The sequence below is a fragment of the Felis catus genome, chromosome F1 (genome assembly GCF_018350175.1).
Source record: "Felis catus isolate Fca126 chromosome F1, F.catus_Fca126_mat1.0, whole genome shotgun sequence".
Lineage (NCBI taxonomy): Eukaryota > Metazoa > Chordata > Mammalia > Carnivora > Felidae > Felis > Felis catus.
The window spans coordinates 42,592,264-42,610,830 of NC_058384.1; the positions used below are offsets into that span (position 1 = coordinate 42,592,264).

General features: G+C 48.6%; 1 protein-coding gene and 1 non-coding gene across 8 annotated transcripts in view; both read right to left on the bottom strand.

Moving 5' to 3' along the window:
• Window positions 1-6,139: 6,139 nt before the first annotated feature.
• TRNAN-GUU lies at window positions 6,140-6,212 on the bottom strand. Its single transcript has one exon. It is a non-coding gene; the product is annotated as a tRNA-Asn (tRNA).
• A 2,728-nt stretch (window positions 6,213-8,940) lies between these two features.
• The window catches only part of PIK3C2B (phosphatidylinositol-4-phosphate 3-kinase catalytic subunit type 2 beta), a 66,151-nt gene continuing 56,524 nt past the window's right edge, over window positions 8,941-18,567 (bottom strand). For 6 of the 7 annotated variants that reach the window (XM_045048462.1, XM_045048460.1, XM_045048461.1 and 3 more), the window contains 7 exons: window positions 18,105-18,306; window positions 17,556-17,680; window positions 15,908-16,025; window positions 14,509-14,590; window positions 13,977-14,083; window positions 12,205-12,333; window positions 8,941-11,023 (listed from right to left, as the gene is read on the bottom strand). In XM_045048462.1, coding sequence (XP_044904397.1) covers window positions 10,835-11,023; window positions 12,205-12,333; window positions 13,977-14,083; window positions 14,509-14,590; window positions 15,908-16,025; window positions 17,556-17,680; window positions 18,105-18,306 — 952 coding nt within the window. In that variant the 3' untranslated portion in view covers window positions 8,941-10,834. Of the gene's footprint in view, window positions 11,024-12,204; window positions 12,334-13,976; window positions 14,084-14,508; window positions 14,591-15,907; window positions 16,026-17,555; window positions 17,681-18,104; window positions 18,307-18,567 lie in introns of those variants that run through there. The other variant, XM_045048463.1, reaches the window with a different exon arrangement.

Here is an 18,567-nt window from a genome sequence, read left to right on the forward strand (position 1 = left end):
TGCGCACTGGTTCCCCCGTGGTCTCCTAGGAGACCGCCCCGCCCCGGTGCCCCCCAGCCCCACCCAGTCCTTTGGGCGAAAGGGGACTTTGCCAGATAACCCGACAATTTCCGGAAGCCCTCTTAAGGTCCTAATACACACCCAAGTGTGTACACTTACCTTAGGCTTGCATATATCGGGGTTCCTGTATTGAGTGCTAAGTAGATCGTCAGCATGAGATCTTAGCATAATAAGAATTGACAATACTGTGTAAATACGCGTCTGGTGTTAAGACACTAATGATTTGGAGTGAATAATGAGTGCAAAATCATAAGGGGAAAATGAGTCATTCTTATGCATTCGTGCCCTTTCGGTTTTCGAGTTTCTAAATCACTACTTAGCTTTGCCTACCACCCAGCTTTCAGTATCTAATCCACATACATCTCCCCACGAAAATGTGAACTCTTGTTTCTTAGGTGGTGCCCTATTAGACTGTCCCCTTTCAGGAGACGCAAACTGAAGTTGCAGAGGAGGAAAGAAACGTAGTCCTCGGAGGTGTTGACTCTCTTATGTGCTTCCCAGGAGGCAACACATTCAAGTCCTATTTATGTCCTGAGCAGCCCAGAACCGCAGGATACAGCATGTAAAGGACACACGGACCGTTATCCTTTGAAAAAACTTTGTCTATTATAATTGCTATATTTAATTCTCCTTAGTTTATTTCTTTTTTCTGCTAAAAGTTTTTCATTGACACCTCTGAAATTAAAAAAAAAATCTATTACAGACGGAGTGTGGTAATTTTAAGCACTTAGGGACTGCGGAAAGATCTTTCAGGAACCAGGAGGAAGCCAGCTGCTCTTCCTGCTTCAATGGGACTGTTCAAAGAACGGCCACTTCCTTCTAGGAATCTAAAAGGTCCTCAGTTTCTATGGTTTACCCCCTTATTATCTTATCCATAGCTCTGGAAACATCTCATTTTCAATCCTAAGAACTTCAGAAAAAAATGTATTAATAATAGGAGGTTAATAGAAAAGAGATCTAAACATGAAAATTAAATACTTGAAGCCTCAGTTTCTTGGTTGTCAAGTGAGACTAACAATTCCTCTTTCAACAGGTTGGTGAGAGAATGAAATTCCTAATACAGTGCCTGGCCTAGAGAGAGTAGGGGCATAACCATCAGCTAATGCTTGTGATTTAGCAGCTAACAATGGTTTCCCATGGCCTACGCAATCAAGGCTCTGTACAGCCTGTCCTCCCACTATGCTTTGCCAGCCTTCTCTTCAGTAACTTCCGTTCATGCGTGTTAATACTCCAGAACTTTGGACTTGTGTCCTGCCTCTCTATGCGTGCTGTTTCTCAGCCAAGAAAGCCCTCTTCCTCCCGCTTATATAAGTACTCATGCTTCAAGGTCCAACTCAAACATCAACCCCTTCTTGAAATCTTTGTTGACCTTCCCGGTCAGAACAATATTATTATACGCTACTAGAACACTTCACATGCTACACTACATACACCTATAAATGTTCTTTCCTGCTGGCTTCAGCTCCTTGAGGGCGATTTCCCAATACCTAGCCCAGTGGTTCCCAAAATATGATCTGGGCACCCACGGGGATCCCATTTTCAGACCCTTTCAGGGGGCCCTCAAGGCCAAAATAATGTTCATAATAATATGCAGCTTTTATTTTCCTTTTTAACTCTCATTTTTTTCATGAATGTATGTTGGACATGTATCTTCTAGAAAATACATGATAAGTGATCTGGCAACCCGTGGAATGCAACAACAGATAGGAGATTCGAGTTATCTTCTATCAAGCCAGATATTAACAACATTTGGGGAAAAAAAGTAAAACAATGTCCCTCTTCTTGCTACATTTTGTTTTGAAAAATAATTTTTCGGGGCGCCTGGGTGGCGCAGTCGGTTAAGCATCCGACTTCAGCCAGGTCACGATCTCGCGGTCCGTGAGTTCGAGCCCCGCGTCGGGCTCTGGGCTGATGGCTCAGAGCCTGGAGCCTGCTTCCGATTCTGTGTCTCCCTCTCTCTCTGCGCCTCCCCCGTTCATGCTCTGTCTCTCCCTGTCCCAAAAATAAAAAATAAATAAATAAACGCTGAAAAATAATTTTTCATTAAAAGTGTTACGTTGACATGTAGTGGGTTTATTATTTTTAATGAATATTTAAAAATCCCTCAGTTCTGACTCCTTGAACGGTAACTATTGATAACTATATAACACACATAAACAAAAGTTCCTTGGGGTCTTCAATAATTTTTAAGAGCGTAAAAGGGATCCTGAGCCCAAAAAGTTAGGGAATGACTGACCTAGATGTTGGCTGGCACATCATAGGTGACCAATAATGTTTGCTGCATGAATGGAAAAGTATTAATACTCTAAAACCACAGCATCAGGGGTGCCTGGGTGGCTCAGTCAGTTAAACATCCGACTCTTGAGTCAGAGAAAGACCAGTATCATGTGACTTCACTCATATGAGGAATTTAAGACACAAAACAGATGACCCTAAGGGAAGGGAAGCGAAAATAATACAAAAACAGGGAGGGGACAAAACATAAGAGATTCTTGAATATGGAGAACAAACTGAGGGTGGCTGGAGGGGTTGTGGGTGAGGGGAGGGGCTAAACGGGCAAGGGGCATGAAGGAGGACACTTGTTGGGATGAGCACTGGGTGTTATACGTAGGGGATGAATCACTGGAATCTACTGCTGAAATCATTGTTGCACCATATGCTAATGACCTTGGATGTAAATTTTTTTAATTAATTAATAAAAAAAGAAAGTCTGACTCTTGACTTTGGCTTGGGTCATGATCTCACAGTTTGGAGGTTCAAGCCCCACATCGGGGTCTGTGCTGACAGCGTAGAGCCTGCTTGGGATTCTCTCTCACCCTCTCTCCTTCTCTGTCTTTCCCCGCTGGTGTTTTCCCTCTCTCTCTCTCTTTTTCTCAAAATAAATAAATGAACTTTAAAAACTTTTTTTTTAATTTTTTTTTAACATTTATTTATTTTTGAGACAGAGAGAGACAGAGCATGAACAGGGGAGGAGCAGAGAGAGAGGGAGACACAGAATCTGAAACAGGCTCCAGACTCTGAGCTGTCAGCACAGAGCCCGACGCGGGGCTCGAACTCACGGACCGTGAGATCATGACCTGAGCCGAAGTCGGATGCTTGACCGACCGAGCCACCCAGGCGCCCCAGAACTTTAAAAACTTTTAAAATAACAGCATCTTCCTTATGGCTAAGACTTTTGTTTTCCACTGTCGACTTTGTGGCTAACACCACATGTCCCCCCAAAAGTTTTCTTAAAGCTTTTACTTTTTTCTATTTTTTTAGTGTTTATTTTTTGAGAACAAGAGAGACAGAGTGGAAGTGGGGGAGGGGCAGAGAGAGAGAGGGAGACACAGAATCCCAAGCAGGCTCCAGGCTCTGAGCTGTCAGCACAGAGCCCAACGCGGGGCTCGAACTCGCAAGTGGTGAGATCATGCCTTGAGCCGAAGTCGGAGGTTTCACTCACCGAGCCACCCAGGCACTCCTTTTTCACTTAGTATTTCTAAGTTTATTTATTTATTTTTGAGAGAGAGAGACAGAAAGCACAAGTGGGGGAGGGGCAGAGAGAGAGGGAGAGAGAGAATCCCAGCAGATTCTGCACTATCAGCGCAGAGTGAGATGCGGGACTCGAACCCACAAACCATGAGATCATGACCTGAGCCAAAGTCTGAGGCTTGACCGACTGAGCCACCCAGGCGCCCCTTAAAGCTTTCTTGAATGAGCCTCCCCTTCCCCATCTCGTCCTTGAATATATAATTTGATTCTCCTTACCTTGGAAGTTGTTCTAAAGGGGAAAAAAAACACAGTCATAAAGTATCAAAACCTGTAAGAATTTGTGACTTAGCCCTGTCAGTCCCCCAACAGGAAAATAAAGTGTAAACCAGCTTCCTCGAGCCTGCTATCAACCAGAGGGTGGAGGGAGGGTAGCTCTGGACACCGAGATAACAAAGTGTTGCCATAGCTGTAGGCGTGCTGGTGAGGACAAGAAGTCCTTGGACTGGCAAGCTGACTGGCACCTTGGCAGAAGGTAAGGTTTAAACCTCAGTTGATCATGTTTATTTTAAAAGATTTTGCGGGCCTGAGGCAGAGGGTATACAGCTTTTGACTTCATTTGTCTGCCAGCACCACCTCCAAAATCTCACTTCTAAGTGTCCCACACTTCACGTGGTCACCACCTGCCATCTTTCCAACTCACCGCCCCGTATCCCTATTCAGCGACTTATCACCCCCTGGAAACCTCCACACCACTGCCGTTTCCACTTCTGTTGTGATTTCTCGCCCTCCTTCACTTCCCTCCTTACCCAGCGTGAATTCCACGATCCAGTATCAAAAACTAACCCACTGCAAAGACGCTTCATTCTCTGGCTCTTCGCTGGCCAAATCCCAACCCTAGTTGAACTCAACTACCCACTTGTTCTTAGTCTACGCACTCAGCTAATCATGGCCGAGGAAAAGCACTCAGCAGTGCCGACTGACTTGCTTCGTATTTGTGACCACAAATTTCATCAGTGCCGGGCATTCCTACGACAGTTCATAGTTCCCGCTTTGTGTCTCCCACACTCTGAGACTGTTTCACAATTTCTTCCAATTTCCAGCATTCCCTTAAATACACATCCTCAGCTTACAGTCACACCTCATACTTCATTGAGAAACCAGACACAATTGGACATAAACAACCTCATCTTTCCAACACTAAATCCACCCATCTTCCAGCATTTGGACCCACATACTCTGCCTTCAATCCCGTAACAAGAAAAGAAGCCTCCTGGGGGCACCTGGGTGGCTCAGTGGGTTAAGTGTCCGACTTCGGCTCAGGTCATGATCTCACACTCCAGGAGTTCGAGCCCCGTGTCGGGCTCTGTGCTGACAGCTCCGAGCCTCGAGCCTGCTTCGGATTCTGTGTCTCCCTCTCTCTCTGCCCTCCCCTGCTCTCTCTCTCTCTCTCCATCAAAAATAAGTAAACTCTAAAAAATAATTAAAAAAAAAAAGATTCCCTCTATCTCAAAAAGAAAGAAAAAGAAAAGAAGCCTCCTGGATCCTGTCCCTTTGTGTCTACGGAAGGAATTCCAGCCTTCCTTAGCCCCTCTTTCTTGTAACCTATAATTGTCTCTCTCAAGCTTCTAGAACACTCACATGCAGTTAGTATCACCCATCTTAAAAATAAAACTCTCTCAGATTCGTGCCCTCCAAGTTTCTGCAGCATTACAGCAAAGTTTCTTGAGCGTCACCTACGGTCATGGTCTCTACTTTGTCATGACCTCTTCTCTCTTCCACCTCCTCCAATGTGGCCTTTGTCCCCACCAAACAGCCTTTATCAAGGTTGCCAGGAACATTTGCCAAGTCCAAGCCTCTGACTACTGTGGGTTGAACTGTGTCCCCCTAAAAGATATTGAAGGTCCTCATCCCGCAGTACTTGTGAATGAGACCTTGTTTGGAAATAGGGCCTTCGAAAGTTAAGATGAGGTCATTGGGTGGGTCTAATCTGATTGTGTCCTTATACAAAGGCTAATTTTGGACACAGACACACATGCATGAAACACATGTACTTGTGAACCACATGTGAACACGAAGGCAGAGATTGGGGTGATGCCCCAACAAGTCAAGGAATGTGAACGACTTCCAGCAATCCATGAGAAGCTAGAAGAGGCACGGAATAAATTCTCCCTCTCAACCCGCAGAAGGCACCAACTCTGCCAACCCCTGGATCTTGGCCTTCTAGCCTCTAGACCTGTGAGCAAATTCATTCATTGTTTGAGCCACCAGTTGGTGGCGCATTGTTACAGCAGCCCTGGGGTACCGACGGAACTTTTCTTTGTGCCCCCATGACGCCACTCCCCTGGTTTCCCTACAGTTCCAGTGGCTCCTCTGAATGTTGGCCTGTATCAGAGCTCAGTCCACCCATATCTTTTTTTTCTAGCCTCTCTAATCTAGGTGATCTCAACCTATGCTGATGACATCCTTACCTAACTCTAGACTGACCTCACCCATGAGCTTCAGATTCCACTCTCCTGCCTCACCACGTGGATGTCCACACATCTCAACTTTATCATGATCAAAACAAAACTTTTTTTAAAAAATAAGTTTATTTATTAAGTAGACTCCATGCCCAACATGGGGCTCGAACTCATGACCCTGAGATCAACAGTCACATGCTCTACCGACTGAACCAGCCACGCACCCAGAACAAAAGTCTTTTTTTTTTTAAATGTTCATTTATTTTGAGGGGGTGGGGAAGGGCAGAGAGAGAGGGAGAGAGAGTCCCAAGCAGGCTCTGCACTCACAGTGCAGAGCATGTCTCGGGCCTTGATCTCAGGAACCATGAGATTATGCCCTGAGCCGAAACCAAGAGTCAGACACTTACCTGACTGAGCCACCCAGGCGCCCCCCCCAAAATAAAACTCTTAATTTAGCTCCCCCAGGCCCATCTTCCCCATGATCTGTATTGCCCCCAGTCCTCCTCACCCAGCTGCCAAGGCCCTAAATTCAGGAGTCACCCTCACTTCCTCTCAACTCCACATCTAATCCATCAGCAAATCCTGTCAGCACTACTTTGAAATTCACCAACTCTCTATCCGAAATTGACTCTTCTCACCATCCCCACACTATCGCCTCCCTCCTAGACTCCCGCAGAGACCTTCTCTGCAGGGACCTTCTCTGCTGCATCTAGTCATCCAGTCCTGCTTCAAACAGCAGCCAGAATGACCTTTTTAAAATGTAAATTGGAGCACGGGGCAGTCCCTTCCTCAAAAGCTTAGTGTGATGGCAGCCCCATCACACCAAGAATAAAATCCGGAGTTCTGATCGCTCAGTTTCTCCCTGTGAGGCCCTCTCTGCCTGCCTGCTCCCTCCTTTTCCTGCCCTCGTCTGGCCCTGAGCCGCTGCACTGTCGCTTTTTGTTCCCGGGTCTGCCTCCCTAACTGGATCTACATCTTTGTCATTTTAGTAGCCACACTGCCTGGTTGCCCTGCCTGACCCAGAGAAGGCCACGAGCGTGGTTTGTTGAACAGACACCTCAGTCTGTTTGTTGCACAGACGTCCCAGCCACCAAAATTCCCTCCCGACTTAAAAATGCTGCCTCCTTTTTAGGGGCGCCTGGGCGGCTTGGTCAGTTAAGTGGCCGACTTTGGCTCAGGTCACGATCTCGCGGTCTGTGAGTTTGAGCCCCGCATCAGGCTCTGTGCTGATTGATGCCTCGGAGCCTGAAGCCTGCTTCTGTTTCTGTGTGTCCCTCTCTCTCTGCCCCTCCCCCAGTCGTGCTCTGTCTCTGCCTTTCAAAAATGAATAAATGTTAAAAAAAAAAAAAAATGCTGCCTCGTTTTTGACCTTTCAAGTCCAATCTAATCTTTGCCCCCACATCCCAGCCAGTCAGGTTACTTCATTTCTGCCACCTCTCTCTGAACTCAGAGAACCCAGCCTCCTGGGCTTGTTTTTCTTCTCCCTGAGCAAGCCCTCTTACTGTACTCCCAGCTCTCACCCCCACGCCCTCAGGGTGGGTCAGATTTCTGCCCCATTTGGCCAAGAAATTTCCTCAACTAAGACTCTTGCCAGATTCAAGTTTAACTTTTAAAAGGTCCCCTGGGATTTATCCAGAACGGCAGTGACATCTCAAAACCACTTAGAAACACCGCAGATGGGTAACACTTCCCCCTGTTTACTACTGAAAGTCCCTGGGAAGCCTCACAAAATTTCCTGGTGTGAAATATGACGCCCCACTGGAGAGTTCTGAAAACTTCTGGGTGAAATGCTGGTACAAGGTTCACACCACCTCCTTCTTGCATTTGGTGGGTTCTGAGCTATGGCTCTGCTCTAATGACTTAACAGTTGTAAGGCATCTCAGAGGCTCAGTTTCCTCTTTCAGAAAATGGGGCTGGTTAAATATCATTAGGCAGTAAACTTTTTAAAACATTTTGTTAATGTTTATTATTGAGAGAGAGAGAGAGAGAGACAGAGCATGAGCATGGGAGGGGCAGAGAGAGGAGATACACAATCCGAGGCAGGCTCTAGGCTCTGAGCTGTTAGCACAGAGCCCGACATGGGGGTCGAACTCAACAAACTGCGAGATCATGACCTGAGCCAAAGTCGGATGCTTAACAGACTGAGCCACCCAGGTGTGCCGGCAGTAAACTTTGTAAAGTTTATTTATGTATTGGAGTGGGGGAGGCAGAGAGAGAGGGAGACAGAGAAGCCCAAGCAGGCTCCGTGCTGTCAGCTGGGAGCCTGATGTGGGGCTCGATCCCATGAATCTCGAGATCATGACCTGAGCTCAAATCAAGAGTCAGACGCTCCACCGACTGAGCCACCCAGGTGCCCCTAGGTGGTCAACTTCTTAAATGCAGAGATTGTTTGAATTTGTCTTTGTTACCCTCAGCCCGGTACGTGGCACAGGGCCCAACGCACAACCCCAGGAGCTATATTCTTTGTGGATGGAGGCATGTCACTTTGTAGCACTGGAAAGCACGGTACATGTTTGTTGATAGAATTAACGAACGAACCAGATCTACTTTTGACAGTACCGTGACGACAAAGGACATCGTTTATAGTAAAACACGCTGAAAACGAACAAATGTTACGCCAGCTTAAAGGGCTGTGTTAAACATTACCTAGGAGTTTGCACAAGGTTTGGAGCCAATCCTAGATTCCAATTCGAGATCCAAGGCTGATTGGCTGTGAGTTTAAGACAGATTACTTAATCTCTCTGAGCTTCCATTTCTTCACCTATAAAATGGGGATTCTACTACTCACCTGATCAAGCTGTTCTGAGGCTAAGATTTCACGGACAAGTGTCGAATGCCCAGGGCAGTGCACCAATGCGTATCTTCCAATCGTAAGACTACTACTGTTATTATTTTCATCTTGTACACCAGGTGTCTTCATGTGAGCATCGACCAATTTTGAAAAGGATGGTTTTGTTTTTCTCAAATGTCATTTATTAGAAAATACGGTTCCAGAGAAAGTAGCAGATACAAGGGAAGTGGATACAGTACACAGACCTCTTTCAATCAGGGGCAGAGAGGGTCAAAATAAAATGAGCTACAGGCCAAAAGCCAGTAACGCATCTATGGTCCATTCACCTGGAGGAGTTCTGCCCCTGTTCCCCACTTCCCCCAGCCCCTCCCCCACAGTGGCCACCTTATCCTTGACATTTTTAACCTAAAAGAAAAGTTTACATTTCCTTGCTACCCTGTGGCTTCAGTGAACGGAGCTTCTTTCTCTGGTTATGGAATGAGTCAGCAAACGGGGGAATTTCTGATCCTTGGAGCTGAGAAGGAAGCTGGGGAGGGATAGTTCAGAGTCTCCTCGATTCCCTCCATGCCCCAACCCTGGGGTACATCCAGCCAATTCCGGTTTAAATATATCAAATTCAAAGTCTCTCCTTTTTTTTTTTTTCCCCCAAAGGATACAACCCTTTGGAGTAAAGCACAAGAGTGAATCCGAAATCCACCAGGTAGGGAATAAAAAGTGTAAGAGACAAGAGACCCAGTCTCTCGCTCCTAGCTCAGCTCCCGGGGATCAATCACCCCCCCTCCGATCCAGCCTTTTCGCCACCAAAGAACATCACTGGAGTCCCCCACCCCACGCCCCTTTTCCTCCGCTTAGGGCATCCCTTTGGCTCCAGACTAAATAAGTTTATGGCCCCAAAAAATGAGGGAAATTCTTATTTAAAAACAAAAAAATGTGACAGATGTGGAGTTTGGGAAAAGCAGCACACAAAAAAGGGGGGGGGGTGTGGCGGGTGATGGGGCCACACTGGCATCTGCGGCCTAGCGTCTCCTTCCCAGGGCCAGGGTGCCCTTGGGCGGGGTGGGGTGGGGGGACCAAATCTGAGGGCTGACGCAGCACTTTATCCCACCAGGGAAAAAGGAAGGGAGAGAGACGTGTGGAGAAGCACCCCCAGCATACCCTCAGGGACCAGATGGTCCCCAGAGGGGTCGTGAGAATGGAGGGGTAGAAGACCGTATTCGGGGCACGTCCTGGCAAAGTCGGGGAAGACGGAAGGAAAAACTCCCCCTGAAAGAGGTCAGGTCCCTGAACACAGGTCCTCGGCAGGGCCCCGTTCGGAAGGCCCTCCCTTACACCCGTAGGTATCACACCACTCTCCTTTGGAGGCACAATCAGAAAGGCCCACAGCAGGCCTCAGTCCAGCACACCAGACCCTCCCCGCCCCTCCCCGGCCTGCCCTTAGAGAGGGAGGGCTCTCACCCAGGACCCACTGGGCCCCTCCCCAAATAATTCCTATGGATAGAAAAACACTGATGAGAAACAAACAAGCGAACAAACAAAACCCTAGGGGAAAGTCCAGTAAGAACCTTAATCGTACAAAAAGTCCGACGTCTTCCTCTTTTGCCTTCCGAGGCATATGCAAGTCCCTTCTCACGAGGCTTCCTGTCCAGTCAGGACAACATTACTATTTCATTTTTTAAAAATAAAAATAAAGATATCCACCCACCCTCCCTCAAAACGCTACTTCATTCAGCCCGCCCCACTCACCCCCAACCAGGCGTTGCTCCCTTGACACAAGGTAACCTTAAAACTTCGCGGCAGCCTCACAGCCGCTCAGCACAGCCAACCCAAATGCCGCCGGGCAGAGGAGGGGACAGCAGACAGCATCTTACTCTGCCCGCCTCCCGTCACAGGGGCCCGAGCCACCCGGACAGAGGGGAGGCCCGCCAAGGGCTCTGCCCCTTCACAAGGGAAGGGCACATGGGAGCAGGGGAGAGTCGTCTCCCCCGGCACCCCCAGCCGCCTGGGGTCCTGGGCGGAGGGGTGGGTGGGGGGGATGGGGCGGGCTCTGCTGGGCTCACAAGGTCTCATGACTTCGAGATCCCAGTGCGAACCAGCCAGTCTTCTCCTGGGCCAGGTCCAGCTCTCGAAGGCGGATGTGCACCTCCCCGAGGAGAACGTTCTCCCAGAATCCTTGCTCGCTCAGCACACTCAGCTGCAGCTCCCGCTGCTGTAGGTCTCCCTTGGGGATCCCGTCATACACCAGCTGCGAACAGAGATGGGGAAGATGGGGGGACACAGGAGAGGGAGATGCTGAAGTCTGTGGAGGTTCGATCTGGCGGGGGCTAAGACGACTTCTCTCCCCAGCCCGAGTCCACGGGATTAGAGAAGGTACTTGGAACCCAGGAAGAGCTTTACAGAACTCTGCTCTTTGGGGCAACCTGGCTGGCTCAGTCGGAGGAGCAAGCGACTCTTGGTCTCGGGGTTGTAAGTTCAAGCCCCACGTTGGGTGTAGAGATTACTTAAATATCTAAAAGCAAATGAATAAATAAGTAAATAAAGAACTTTGTTCTTTGCTTAGAGTTGAGGAAGGTGAGGGCTTTTTTTTTTTTTTTTTTTTTTTAAGTTTCCTTGTTTCCTTGGGGCACTTGCGTGGCTCAGTTGGTTGAGCGTCTGACTTCAGCTCAGGTCATGATCTCATGGTTTGTGAGTTCGAGCCTGCATGGGGCTCGCTGCTGGCAGCACAGAGCCCGCTTCAGATCCTCTGTCCCCTCTCTCTCTCTGCCGCTCCCCCACTGGCGCTTTGTCTCTCTCAAAATAAACTTTAAAAACAAGTTTCCTTTTTTCCCCCGTTTCTTCATTTTAGACAGAGAGAGCATGAGCAGGAGAGAGGGGTAGAGGGAGGGGGAGGGAGAGGGCAGGAGAGGGAGGGAGGGAGGGGGAGGGGGAAGGAGAGGGAAGGAGGGGGAGGGAGAGAGGGAGAGAGAGGGAAAGAGAGAGAATACCTCAAGCAGGCCCCATGCTCAGTGAAGAGCCCAATGCAGTGCTCTATCCTACAATCCTGGGATCATGATCTGAGCCAAAACCTAGAGCTGGATACTCAACCAAGGGAGTCACCCAGGCACCCCACAGGTGAGGGCTTTTTATTGGGGCCACGGCTCATTATCAGCAAAGGACCAGCAGGCTCCTCCTCCCCACGGGACAGGGCCAAGGCCATATCCCCAGCTGTGGACTCCCTGACCGAAGGGTCAGCAAACTTGTTTATGTGAGGAGCCAGACAGGAGTACAAACAGTCTGGTCTATGTCACAAGCACGCAATCCTGCCGTTGCAGCAAGAAACCAGCCACGGACCACACTTCCGTGATAGGTGGGGCCACATTCCAATACAACTTTATTTACACAAACAGGTACAGTTTGCCAACCCACCCCAGCCCCTCCTCCACACACCATCTCATTGTAGGTGGGGTTGCAGGTTTTCCGGGCCACTTTGGTTTTCTTCTTCGTGGTTTTCTGAGGGTCAGGAAGGAGGTAAATCTTCACGTAGGGGTCTGGGTCATTTCCATCCTGCAGCAGTTGCTACAAAGGGAGTGCAAATTTTACAAATGTTACAAAAAGAAGATTCATACGTCTGTGTCCCTATCACCATTCCTGCGATCACAGCCTGATCCAGACTCTTCTCCCTCACACCTGGCTTCTTACAAGGCACCATAATTTGTCTGCTTTCCAGCTCACTCCCTTCTGATAGAAATATCTACCATGACAATGTTACGTGTCCTACCAAAACATCAATCCGATTGTCCATTACACCCAGTCTATACTTTTCATACAAATGCTCGGCGCGTGCCATAACTTGGTCTGTTTCGACTGAGCCATCGTGTCCCCAGATATCTTCCTGCCTTGCCCAATGTCTTTGTCTATTTTGTCACTTGATCCAAGTAACCCCCAAGAGGTGCAAAATGAGTCAGAGAGATATTAAGTTGCTTGCTGAAGGCCAGCCAATTAGTGATTCATCCAGCCTGATCCTTTTTAATTAGATCTTGTCATGCCTCTGCTCAAAACCCTCCAATGGTTCCCATTTCATGCTGGGTAAAAGCCACAGTCCTGACTGGGGGACTCAGGTTCTGGAGTGCTGTGCCCTTTCCAACCCCAACATCTACTATTCATGCTCCCCTTTGCTCTGCAGCCTTCAGCCACAGTGATCCCTTGCAGTTCCCAGCACACCCCAGGCAGGTTCCTGACTCAGGGCTTTGGGATTTAACTGCTCCCTCTACCTGGAACGGTCCTCACCTTGTTCCGTCTTTGCCTGAACACCTCGTCATCAATGAAGGCTTCCCTGACCACTCTTTATAAAACTGTCACTACTTCACTCCACCCCAGTATTTGTTCTCTGCTTTATTCCTCTCCAGAGCACTTACCACTATCTGACCTGCCATATATTTCACTCGTCTGTTTGTCTGTCTGTCTCTTCCTACTAGAACGTAAGCTCCTTGAAGGCAGGGATTGTGTTTTGTTTACCCTTAGATCTAGAGCTAATAAATCCGTGCCCGGCACAGAGGAGGCACCTGATGAACATTTATTGAATGAATGAATGAATGATGAATGAATGAATGAATGAATGATGAATGAATGAATGAAGTTGTCCGAGTGAAACCCAGGTTGCTCTGATTCCAAAGTTCACGCCCCTGCCACACACCAGTGCCCCAACCCACAAAAGTCCAGCACATGGCAGGTATCGAATGCAAGTTCCCTTCCCCTTCCTACCAACAATTTTGTGATTATATACTGCCTTGATTATGCTCGAAGGACATCATGTGGGTGCCTTATCTCTACAACCAGGTAATAAGCCCTTTGGGCCTCTTCCTCATAATAATCATCATAATTGCCACAACAGTAATACCAGGCATTCTGTTAAGTGCTCTGTATGTGCTGTTTCATTGAAACCCTCCATAACTCTACGAGGTAGATACTAACATCTTCATTTCAATGAGGGTCGGGACACTTAGACAACTCGCCAAAGACCGCAGGTAGGAAGAACCTGTGTCTGGCGGTGCTTGCCTGCTTAGTCATATCTCAGGCCTGGCCTGGTTGCAGGGCCACTGGGGGTACTCAGTAACTTCTGTGGTTACTCTCATGAGAGGAAGGGAGAAAACTTCTGACCAGTCAGAAAACTACCGGAAGAAAGATACAGAACCACGTGAAGGCTGTGTGTGTGTACTTACCAAACCCCGAATATGCATCACCATGATGAAGAGTTTATTGTTTTTGTAGGAGATGGACAACTTCACCTCCCCTCCCACCTTCCCAACGGGCCGGGCCCATGAGCCGTCTGGAGGGACAAAGAAACCAAGAAAGGTCACAAAGGAAGTCTCGTCCCCAGCTGGTGCCAGGCAGTTGTTTCCGTTGTCCTCTACCCCTTCCCCCCCACCCATCCCCCAGGATCTCCCTGTCAGGTTCTTGATATCAGATGGGGGAACTGTCAAGTGATGTCCGTGAACATGATTCAGAATCGGGTTGAGATGTTCTATCCGGTTTGTGTGGTGTAATGAGCAGGCGGATATCCAGTCGCTGGGAAACCTGCACGAGGAGCCGGGGGCCCCACAGCCTGAGCGGGAAACCAGATTCTCCAGCCGGTAGGCGGAGAGACAGAGGCAGGTCAAGGGAAGAGAACTGGGGAGGGAGGGGGGCAGGAGAGATGACCTTTGGGAATGGTTCAGAGAGGTTGGCAGGAGCATCAGAGAGAAGGCAGCGTACCTGAGGACTTAGGAGCTGGGCTGGTGCCCGTAGCCTTGTCATCTCGGGGCAGGGGGTGGAAAAAGGTGTATACCAAATCACACTGAAATGATATCAGACACAGAGTCACTCTTCAAGAAGGCAACGGACCCATAAAAAAAGGCAAGGGACTATTCCAGGTTTTAAAAAACTTGATAAAATGGAACCAAATATCTTTTGCACTTCTTATTTGGATCATGGCTCAAACCAACCAGCCATGATCTCATGGCCAACCAGCCATGGCTCAAACCAACCAATTCAGTAAAATGAATTTGGGGGATGACAGGGAGATTTTCAATATGGACTATATATTAGATGGTATGATTTCTATAGCTATATAAAAATACATAGTATTTAGGGATAGAATGTCATGATGTCTGGGATTTAGTTTAAAATACTTCATACAAAAAGAGATGAAGCCAATATGGCAAAACATTAACTGTTTGAAGGATGAAGATACAGGCACTCATTATACTGTTTCTCTGCTTCTCTAGATGTTTGAAAGTTCTCATAACAAAAGTTCTTCAAAAAGGAAAAAAAAAAAAAAAACCTAAGTCACACCAGGTCAAAAGCAGTCTGTTCTTTTGTGCCGCCCCCTCGCCTATGGACACACATACACCTTTCAAGCAGAGAAATATTTGAGCCAACTCTGGACAGAGCCCATGAATCCTACTCTCAAGAATGGTTCCTAAGTCTGTTAGGGAAAACAAAAACTAAAATATGTGAAAATATCTACTCTCACGTTAATAGTGAAAAAAGAGGGGGGTGCATAATCTCTCTCTCAAGAAGCAAATGGTTAAGGAGATTTTGGCATTGCAAGTCAAAGTATAATTTCGTACAGATATTCAAAGTGCTGCTTATTATAAACACCAAGTGAGAAAAATATTATCTAGTGATATTGGAGCTAAAGCAGTAAGAGTCACATTTGCCTATAGACAAATAGGAAGGAAACACGGAAATGGGGTTAGATGATGGGTCGGGGGATGGGGCTCCTGATGCCTACATTCGTTTTTTATGCCCATTATAATACCAAATTACAATGTCATTTGTTTAAAAAAAAACCTAGGTAAATACACACTCAACCTGCTCAAAAATCTCCTTTCCTTCCCGAGGTTCTGAATACTCCTAGCACTCCAAGACCGCCTCTGATACCTGCCCCAGACAGCACACGTTCAAAGCGTTTACCAGCACGACCCCAGGCGCTGAAGCCACGCCCCTCCCTCCCTTGCTGTGCCGGCCACCGCCCTCCTCGCAAATCCCGTCCTTGACCGCCAGGGGGCGGGCATCCTCCCTGCTTCCACTACATACCCCTCCCCTCCCCCCCACCCCCCACCAAACCAGACCTTCCCCGTGAACAGCCCGCAAGAGAGAGCCCACTCACCTCGGCCACCTCGGGGGCTGCGTGGGTCAAGTGCCAGATGTAGCGGTTTAACTCCTCCCTCCGCCGCTCGGCCACCGCCTCTCCCCTCGAGCGGCCAATCACAAAGCGACTAGGGAAGCTGGCGAGGCAGGTGGGCCGTGGGAACGCCCGGAGGGGCAAGAAGGGAAAAGAGAAGGAAGAGGCGACAGGCTTTAGCCACCTTTCATTGGCGTTTTCAGCGACCTGACCCACACGTCTCACTAGCCGGCCCCATTCCTCCCGCAGCTCCCGGGGTCTGCTCCAGCGACACACTCCTTCCCGCAGCACCTCGCACCGCAGTTCCAGGGATGCCAGGCAAGAAAACCACGCTGATGGGCAGCGTCCTGTGGCTCCCCGGAAGTGCCTCGGGGGCTCTGGAGGAGCTCGCAGTTTTCCCCATCAGGGCCAAAATTCATTTGAAAAATCATTTTAAAAAATTGTGGTGACATACACAGAACGTAAAATTTACCATCTTAACCACTTTAAAAAAAAATTTTTTTTTTAACGTTTATTTATTTTTGAGACAGAGAGAGAGCATGAGCGGGGGAGGGTCAGAGGGAGGAAGACACAGAATTCGAAACAGGCTCCAGGCTCTGAGCTGTCAGCACAGAGCTCGACGCGAAGCTCGAACTCACGGGCTGTGAGACCTGAGCCGAAGTCGGCCGCTTAACCGACTGAGCCACCCAGGCGCCCCATCTTAACCATTTTTAACTGTACGGTTCAGTGGCATGAAGCACATTCACGGAGCTGTGCAGCCATCACCGCGCCCCTCTCCAGAACTCTCATCTCACATGACTGAAACCCTGTACCCATTAAACAACTCCCCATTCCGCTTCCTCCCTCCAAGCCCCAGTAGCCACCATGCTACTTTTGGTCTCTAGGAATCTGGTCATTGTAGGACCTCATATAAGTGGAATATGACACAAGATTTGTCTTTTTTGTGACTGGCTTATTTCACTTAGCGTAAGGTCCTTCGAGGCTCATCCATGTTGTAGCATGTGCCAGAATTTCCTTCTTTTCGAGATTTCATAACATTCTATTGTATGTATATACCAAATTTTGCTTATTTATCTTTTTTTTACTCTTTAAAAGACCAGAAACTTTGAGGGGCGCCTGGGTGACCCAGTCGATCAAGCGTCTGACTTCGGCTCAGGTCATGATCTCACGGCTGGTGAGTTTGAGCCCCGCGTCGGGCTCTGTGCTGACAGTTCAGAGCCTGGAGCCTGCTTTGGCTTCAGGGTCTCCCTCTCTCTCTGTTCCTCCCCCACTCACGCTCTGTCTCTCTCTCTCTCTCAAAAATAAATTAACATTAAAAAAAAAAGAGAAGAAACTTTGAAACAAAGATTCGGTCAGTCCTCTCAGACCCAGTTTTCTCTCCTTCTGGCGGGTGGGCTCAAGCTTATTTTCAAGACTGGGCTGAGAAAGTCAGGAGATACAGGCCAGCAGCGGGGGGGGGCACTTGCCATCACACTGATCACCAGGCCAAGAAAACCAAACAGATCTCGGAAAGGGTACTTTCAGGATCCTGCAGTACCCCCCAACCCTCCCCCCTCCCCCCCCCCCCAGCCCTCTGCAGCTCCGGTCTCCCTCCCCAGAATCTCCCTGTGCAGAGAAGAGAGGGGACAGCTACCTGGGCAAGAGGGAAGAAGGAAAGAGCAGCCGCAGCTTATTGTGTAATTCCTGGAACTCTTCAAACGTCCGTTGGATGTAAGTGGCCTCGTGAGCATTCTCTCGCATCACCTTCACCACATAAACCTGCAAAGGTCCAAGTCTTAGACAGTACCTGCCAACCCCTGTGCCCCCAGTGAAGGGAGTAGGTAAGGGAACAGAAGAGGGCATGCGTGTGTGTGTTGGGGGAATACACTTTCCAGAAGGAAAAGAGCAAAAGTGCCTCCAAAGAAGAAGAGGATAGACATTACATGTGCAGGAATCTGAAAAGCAAAGATTTCCTACACATGTTTCATAGGATCTTTGACCCAGAGGGAATAACCACTCAATTCAGCTCCCTGATTCCAGCAGCCCACTTGGGCACGGGAGAGGGAAGTGGTCTGTGACTGCGTGGCTCCTGGCACGGGATGCTCGCAACTCCAGTGCCCGCGTGTGGATGTGGAGAGACAGAATCCCAATATGCCGGGGGCGGTGGGGAGCAAGGCAGGGTCATATTGGAGAAGACACTTACATAGCCCTTGTTGGGGTGGAAAATCTTCTCGTGGCGGCAGAGGAAAACATCACTGATGCGGCCAGAGCTCTTGAGCGTGTGTGTTCGGGGGGCAAAGGAAAGGGTCAGCCGGTCGTCTGAGCCTGTGAATTTCATCTGAGCCAGATTATGGATGAAGAAATTGAGCTTTGTGGCTACACTGCCCAGGCTGGACTCAATCAACCTGTTGGTCAGGACGATGGGAATGAAAAGATGTAACCATGGACCCAAGTCCCCACTGGCTGGACAGAGCTATCTCAGCGAATATCGTCTGACACCTGAGACCCCCACGCAGTTCAGACAGAATCATTTTCCCTGGGGAATATCCTCGTAGAGTGCTCGACGGGCACGTGATCATCTACATGCAATTTCTTCATGTGAATCCTGGGGGCTTATCTCCCCTCGCTGCCCTCCTGAGCATCTTTGGATGGTTAAACCAAGGTAG